This window comes from Nannospalax galili, unplaced genomic scaffold (assembly GCF_000622305.1).
Source record: "Nannospalax galili isolate Female #2095 unplaced genomic scaffold, S.galili_v1.0 scaffold1027, whole genome shotgun sequence".
NCBI lineage: Eukaryota > Metazoa > Chordata > Mammalia > Rodentia > Spalacidae > Nannospalax > Nannospalax galili.
The window spans coordinates 101,125-109,286 of record NW_008355723.1 but is presented as its reverse complement, the minus strand read 5'-3'; the positions used below and the strand labels follow the sequence as shown (position 1 = coordinate 109,286).

General features: G+C 39.0%; 1 protein-coding gene and 1 long non-coding RNA gene across 3 annotated transcripts in view; one reads left to right on the top strand and one right to left on the bottom strand.

Moving 5' to 3' along the window:
* Nucleotides 1–3,575, top strand: part of Tbc1d12 (TBC1 domain family member 12) — a 103,128-nt gene extending 99,553 nt beyond the window's left edge. Inside the window, exon 11 of one of the 2 annotated variants that reach the window (XM_029556129.1) lies at nt 1,747–3,575. In XM_029556129.1, coding sequence (XP_029411989.1) covers nt 1,747–1,815 — 69 coding nt within the window. In that variant the 3' untranslated portion in view covers nt 1,816–3,575. The remainder of the gene's footprint in view (nt 1–1,746) is intronic. The other variant, XM_008853077.3, reaches the window with a different exon arrangement.
* The window catches only part of LOC108491767, a 24,613-nt gene that overhangs the window by 1,808 nt on the left and 14,643 nt on the right, over nt 1–8,162 (bottom strand). Inside the window, exon 2 of the long non-coding RNA XR_001872914.2 lies at nt 898–952. This is a non-coding gene — a long non-coding RNA (uncharacterized LOC108491767). The remainder of the gene's footprint in view (nt 1–897; nt 953–8,162) is intronic.

Sequence of the window (8,162 nt, the reverse complement as noted above, 5' to 3'; positions counted from 1 at the left end):
GGCCAGCCTGGTCTACATAGTGAGTTCTAGGACAGCTGGGGCTACAGGGAGACTCTGTCTCAAAAAGACAAAAAAAAAAATTTTTTTTATACATTTTTTTTTAAATTTCATGTGTATGAGTGTATTGCCTGCATGTATGTAAGTGTACCTGAATCACGCAGTATCCTCGGAGGTCAGAAGATGGCATTGGATTCCCTGGAACAGGAGTGTTAGACAGTTGTTAGCTGCTGTGTGGGTGCTGGGATTCAAACCCTAGTCTTCTGCAAGAACAGCCAGTACTCTTAACTGCTGAGCCATTCTCCAGCCCCAGTGAGCTATATCTTATATGTTAGTACTTAAACTGAAAATAATTTTTGGCTTTAAGAAAAAATAAATAAAAGCAACTACAAAACAAAAAAAGAAGATGAAATGGAGCAAACCAAAGAATTTTTTTGGCTTTGAAATCCAAGGATATATCTGGGTGTGGTGTCAAATGCCTTTAATTTCAGCATTCAGGAGGTAGAGGCAGGGAGAGCTTTGTGAATTTGAGGCTAATCTGGTCTATAGCCAGGACTACATAGTGAGACTCTGTCTCAAAAAAAAAAAAAGTTGTCTCTCTTCTACCTTTCAAAACGTAAAAGTTTTATTTTTATCTAAACCCTATAATGCTTGTAGTGAATTTCCACCTAAAATAGTCATTTATTTGCCAGAGTAATTACATAGTTAATTTGGTATTTCAAACAGCCAAAAATTTTATTAAACACCTGCTGGGAACTGAAAGTTTGCAATAGAAAAAAGCCTAAAGTATGACCCTGGCTTTTTGTTGCTTTGACACAGAGTGACAGTGTAGCTGAGGATGATCTTGAACTGATTTTTCTGCCTCTCCAAATTATAGGATTACAGCATACATTACCATACCTAGGGCTTAAAGCTGCTCTCAGTCTTGTTCTCGAGGAGCAAATACAGTGGTTACCTGAAATGACATAAAATAAATACTGTCACTTGATGCACGATGATGCACACAGCTGTATTATTATAGATTCCTAATTTTATTGGCTATGAAATAAAATGTAAGAATATTGGCCCAGCAACATCAGAATAATTGGTAGTTGGTGAAAACTGGAATCTAATCATAGTCCACAGAACTTGGCTTTAAAAAAAGCCAGGGAATTTGAATCCAGGAGTGGTAGCACATACTTCCAATCTCAACACTTGAGGTTTTAGCAGAAGGATCAAGAGTTCAAAATTGTTGGTCGGGTATGATGGCATATGCCTTTAAATCCCAGAAGGAGGCAGAGGCAGGTGGATCTCCAGGGCCAACTGGGGCTACAGGGTGACCTTGTTTCAAAAAAAAAAAAAAAAAAAAATCCTCTGTTATGGAAAAATTTGAGATCCAGCTTGGGCTACATGAGCTTATCTCAAAGAAATGTTTTAAGCTGGGCGTGCGTGGTAGCGCATGCCTGTAGTCCCAGGACTTGGGAGGCGGAGGCAGGCAGATCTCTGTGTTCAAGGCCAGGCCAGCCTGGTCTACATAGTGGGTTCCAGGCCAGCTGGGGCTACTGGGATAAAAAAAAAAAAAAAAAAAAAAAAAAAAAAAAAAAAAAAGAAATGTTTTAAAAGGGGTGAGGGAGATTTGGTAATGATAATCTTTCAGAAAATAGAGTTTAAGTATACTAAAACTTTTTGTGTTTCTAACCTGTAGTTATTTAAATCTCTGTCCTCTGGTGATAGATTTGAGGATTAATCTTTGTTTCATATAACTTTCAGGTCTTTGCATCTGTAATGAAGGATATTAAAGAAGGAGACAAGAACAGCAGTCCTGCTCTGAAAAGTTAATATTGGAAATTAGTAGACAAACTGAAAGATAAAAAGTAGCTTTGGGGTAAAAGTTTGTTTCCTATGCAGAAAGCATGGAAGAAAATGCTGAAGAAATCCAAAAGAATCAAGAGCTAGAGAACTGCAGAGTTTAAATTCCACAGCTGAAGTAAATAAGTAATTTATTGACAGTATTAATAAAAAAGTATTTTATAGGGAGAGTCATTTTTCAGAGAAAAAGGCTTAAGTGGCTATTACATACTCCATAATTTGGAGTGAATAATTTAATGCAATAATTTTTTAAATAACTTCACAGAAACAGATTTTTTTGTCTTTTCTTTTTTAACAATTACCACAAATGTCCTTCAGGGGTCAGAATAGGAATGATAAAATACTACTTTAATCTCCAAAAAAGATTTAGTGCATATGTTATCTCCAGTTCTGACCTTCTGAAGATACTATAGACCAGTAACAATAAGCAACTTCAGTTGTAAATTATTTAAGTCCCTCAAGTTATTATCTTCATTCATAGGTTAGGACAGTTTTATTATCTGGAACTGGAAATGTTGGTGGGACATTGTTTCTTGTTTGTTTATGGTGTTTCCTACAGTGTTGTGTCCCTTTGTTTTTGAAGGGAAAGTCTTTCTCTTCCTTAAGGAATTCAGAAAGAATTTTAGCCTTTTTGTTTTTTGTCTGACAAATTGTTATGTAGTAACTTAACATTAAAAAAGCTAAATAACTGGTAGAATGAAAGATCTTTTTGCACTTTAGTGGGCTGAAGACTTGACTTTGAGAGTAAAAATTAAAAAGTAATGAATTCTGAGAGTTCTTAACACATTACTTGATGAGACTTCAAAATTTATAATTAAAATTCCCCTTCTATCTATAGAAACAAAATTTTAGTAATTTCAGTTTGAAATTTGAAATCTTATATTGCTAAGTCTAAGACTTGTTGAACACTATGCATAATTTTTTCTAATTGATGGAAAAATAGTAAAAGTAATTTTACCCTTTTTTTTTAGTCTAACTGGCATAACAGGTAAATTGTTAATCATTGGTAAACTGTGATTAAATTTATTATACTTAATTTTTGAACCTACAGGAAATCATTTGAGTACTATGAATGATACCTGTATAAAATTCTATTTGGTTAATAATTAGATTTATACTGTTTTGACATTGCAGTTTGGTTTGAAACAACATATAAGCACACTATTTCTATTAGTGGGGGGACTTACAGTCTTCAAATTAACAAGCCAGAGATTCTTCCTTATTAGTGTAGTAAAGTGTGTTTTCAGGAGTATGGGACCAGAGGGAGCCCATATATTTTTACCCTATGGGTTGGTTATTTTAGCCTAGGGACTACTAGTGGAACCCTTAAGAGTTAACTCCTGTCATAGGGACTGGCTTAGTGGAAACTGGTAGTGTAATAAAATATTGAGGGCATGTCTAGGGTCTTAATAGGTTTTAGGATGGCTTTTAACTCTGGTACCTATTCCTTGATATTGGTGTCCCAGATAAGGGGAATATAATCTCTGGCAGTAATCTCTTTGAGTTTATACTACTTGGCTAAATTTAGTACTACTTTTGTGTCTTAGTTTCCTAAGGTGGTCCTAAGTTACTGTGTTTCTTTTTTCTTACTTTTTTATTGTACAGCTTCTTTACTTTTGAAGTATAAATGTGTATATAAAATGTAAATACAAGGAATTCACTAAAAACCACTAGCAACAATTACTATGTAAATAAAACTTATAAGCAGAATTATGACTTGAAATGAGTCTTCATTACTTTGGGATCATCAGTGAAATGGGAAAACTTGTTGACTGAACCCCTCTCCCTTATGCTTGCTAACCACTCCCAGACTGGTGGAACAGTGTCATGCAGGCAGTATATTGCTTCTACAGTACTGGGAACTAGCCATATAGTATGTCCTCTCTCCCAGTTATACTGAATAGAGTCCATTGTTTCTGCCATTCTTGAGAACCTTGTTTCTCCTAACTGAAACTTAGAAAGTTTTTGTTAACTGAAAATTTCTTTGTTAACTGACCTGCCCCTGGTTTGTTAAAACTATGGTGATCTGATGTAACTACGGTTATTGACTTTGCCCCTAGCATGATATAATTGTGGTCTTAAGCTTTATAAACCCTGCTCTGCCTCTCCTCAGGGTTGGATGACTATGGAAGGACTCCTAATTCAACTGTCATACTATGTGGCATTCCTCCGTGCCTCATGCTTGGTATTACAATCAGGTTAAATCAATGTCTAGAAAAAAAAAGGAGTGACTTTTTTTCAGGGCTGGGTTAAATTTCTCTTCTCTGTGATTTACTAGGCTCTTCATCTTTTTGAGACTTTTGGTGCTAATCTTAAATCCGCTATATAGCTGAGGATGGCCTTTAACTCTTGATACACTTGCCTTGATCTCTCCAGTGCTGGGATTGTAGGCAGTTGCTAGGGTCATAGCTTCTATCACTGTGCCTGAGGAACAAACTTAGGGCTTCACGTCCTCCAACTGAACCCCAGCCCGAACCTCAGTCCCAGCCCCTGTTTATTGTTTGAAACTGTTGTCACTGAGTTTTTTTGTTTTGTTTTTTTAATTGATTTCTTTCCTATCAAGTTCATTACTGATACATAAGAAAATTACTGATTTTTGTTTGGTGATTTTGTATCTTGCTACTTCATTAAAATGTTCATCAGCTCTTGAGAGTTTTCTGGTGGAATCTGTAAAGTCTTCTAAGTCTAGAATCATGTCATCTGCAAATAGAACGCTGTAATTCCTTCCTTTCTTGTTTTATCCTTTTTCTTTCTCTTTTCTTTTTGCTCTATGACTTTGAGCACTGTACTAAATAAGAACAGAGAGAGTGGGTACCCTTGTCTCATTCCTGACAATATTGTTAGTCATGATCTGGGTTTGAGGGTTTTTTTCTCTGAACCTTAAATAACACGTACATGGATATATTAGTTACTTTTCTGTTGCTGTGATAGAAACACTGACCAAAACAACTTATAAAAGAAGAGTTTGTTTGAGCTTACAGTTCCAGGGGAATTACAGTCTGTCATGGTGGGGAGACATGGTGGCTGGAGGTGGCTGGAACAGGAGCAGAAGCTAAGCTTTCACATCTTCAAGCAGGCACAGGAAGCAAAAGAATGACTAGGGGCAAGCCTTAAGAACTCTCTAAGCCTGCCACAGTGACATGCTTCCTCCAGGATAGCCACACCTTCTAAGATCTCCCAAAACAGTGCCACCAACTGGAGACAAAATGTCCAAATACTTGGAGCCTATGAGGGACATTTTCTTTCAAACCACCACAATGGACATATAATAAGAAATTATGTCTAATGTTAAAGTAATGAATGGGGCTGGAGAGAATACTCAATCAGTTAAGATGCTGCTCTTGCAGAGGACCCAGGTTCAATTCCCAGCACCCACATGGCAGCTTACAACCTTCCGTAACTCCAGTTCCAAGGGATCCAACACCCTCATCTGGCTTCCCTGGGGCACTTCACAACATGAGTGCACTTACATGCAGGCATAACACTCATACACATAAAAAAATAACAAACTGGGTCACTTCAGGTTTAAAAATAATGAAACTAAAGTAATGAAGACAACAGTCTGGCCTAAAGAAGTAAAAGTAGCAGATGATCAAAACAACCATTTTAACCAACCAAAATTCTTCTATATGTATACTTTAACTAGATTGACACTCTTTCCCTGTGTCTATTCTCATTCGCACGAAATAGTTCATGTGTTTACACAAGTTAATAGAGGCCAGGATTTTTCATTTCTCTTCAGGTGCTTTCTACCTTGCTTTTCTTTCACTGGGACCTGGGACTTATCAATCTGGCTAGGCTGACTGGCTGGACAGTGAGCACCAGAGACCCTAGTATCTGCCTCCACAACACTAGGATTACAAACATCCACCACCATGCTTGGCTTTTTTTATGTTGAGTTCAGACTATCAGGCTCCGGTCCTCATACTTATGCAGCAAGCACTTGAGATGGATGGATTGTGATCTGGAATTATAAACCAGTATGTCCTCTCCTTCCTTGCTTTTGGTCAGGGTGTTTGTCACAGCAACAGAAATGAAATTAGGACAGAAATTGGTACTGAGAATGAGGTGTTGCTGTGATAGACCTGACCATGTGGCTTTTATGCCTTCGACTGTTTTTGTAGGTAGAACATGGAAGCATTTAGAACTTTGGGCTGTAGAAACTGTTGAGTCTTGGAGACAGAGCTTGGTGGGTCATTTTTATGAAAACTTAGAAGAAAGTAGTACTTGTAGAAGTGTGGACTGTGGAGGTCTGGCTCATGAGGTTCCAGAAGGGAGCAAGGACTTTGTCAGGGAATGGCCAGGGCCCATTCATGTGATATTTTGGTTAAGAACCTGTATGCGTTGATCATACTGGGGCTGAAGAATCAGCTACAATTGATAAGAGAGCAGCATCACTGAGGTAAAAGCTTTTATGCTTCACTGAGACAATAAGAATGTGTTTCCTCTGGGTCAGCACATAGAAGCCATGATCTAAGGGGACCAGATTATATCTCATCAAAACTTGTCAATGTAAGAGTTGTCTATGTAGTTCTGGTTTTGAAGGCATGAAGGGGTCATGGAGAGCAACTAAGGCTTGTCACTTTTGGCATGGTCAGAAGCCCTTGAGAGGCCATTGGTAAAGCTAAAGCCCAGTTGCAATGGAGAACGCAGGATACTGGAGATGAGTGGACTAGGAACATCTGCCAAAGAGAGTGTAGGTGTGGAGTAGAATTGGCCTATACCTAAGAGAACTGTGTATGCTGTGAGCAGCAGAGCTGGAGAGGTGGGGCTGCCCAAGCCCTTCGGATCCCAGAAGATAGTGAAGTTTCAGGTATGAGACACTGGTCTTCAGAATTTGGGGTTTACACTACTAGGCACTCATAATTTTTTTTTTTTTTTGAGACAGGGTCTCATGTAGTTGAGGCTCTCCCTGAACTCTGTAAGTAGATGAGGTCTCTTGAACTTGTGATCCTCCAAACTCCACCTCCCAACTGCTCAAACTAGAGGCTTGTATCACCACACCTAGCTTTAGATGCTCATAAAATTTCTTTGTTAAAAATATTTTATGTGGAGGCTGGAGAGATGGCTCAGCCTAAGAACACTGACTTCTTGCAGAAGACCCGGGTTCGAATCCCAGCACCCACATGGCAGCTAACAGCTGTCCTTAACTACAGTTCCAGGGGATCCGACATTCTGTCCTCTGAGGGCATTGCACAACAGGGTGCACTTACACACATGCAGGCAATACACACAAGTGCCTGCAAGTGTGGAACTGGAGTTAGGATGATTGTTAGCCACCATGTGGGTGCTGGGAATTGAACCCAAATCCTGTGAAAGAACAGACAGTGCTCTTAACTAATGAGCCATCTCTTCAGTCCCGCCCATAAAATTTCTAAACTAAAAAGGGTCAAGGTTGTAGGAGAGAAGAGACAGAAAAAAACCAGAGTTACCTATTGGAGGAATGGCAGGAGAAAAATGCTAGTTAACAAAGGTTCTGACAAATGCACTGATAACAGTGAGGACAAATGAGGACATCCAATGATCAGCTTATAATAAACCAAACAGACCATCAACCAAACCAAAGGAGGGGTCTAGGCAGCAGAAAGAATGCACTAATATCTACCTAAGGAGGCAACAGAAGATTGGCCATAAAGGAACTGTAGTGGTACCTGATACCAACACAAGTGACTCCTCCAGAGAGAGCAGAATCATGTTTAGGGTCTCATGGTGAGTTGCCACACTGACACAAAACAGTTCTCACTAGAAAGTAATAAAAAATAGTTTATTTTGGGTCAGATATGAGTGGTCATGGCCCCAAATGGCATGTCCCACTGTGGGAATGTTTACATAAGCTTTTTAGAGTCAAGAAGAAAAGAATGTCATAAACCAAGGCATTCACCAAATACATTGGTGGGGACAATAGGTATAAAACAAAATGGGAAATGTTGTGGCAGGAATGAGTAGCCCAAGGTATGAGTATTTACCACACTAGAATTGACAAAAGTTTTAATAAAGCCCAGGCATGGTGGTGGACTTGAGTTTGAGATTAGCCTGGTTTACAGTGAATTCCAGACCAGCTGGGGCTACAATGAAACCCTATCTCAACAAAACAACAAAAAAAAAGTTTTAATAAAAAATAGACACTGTCCTCTCCTAGCCTGCACTACTATCCTCAGGCCTCTTGGGGTAAGTCTATAGTGCAGCTCTCCGCGCCGGGACTCCCTAAGCCACATTCACCCTTCCATCCCTCCCGCTGTTCTATACTCCTAGTTTGGGCCCTGCACCATTCCTAGTCTTGGGGCCCCAGACACCTGGGGAACCAATACTGCTTCCTG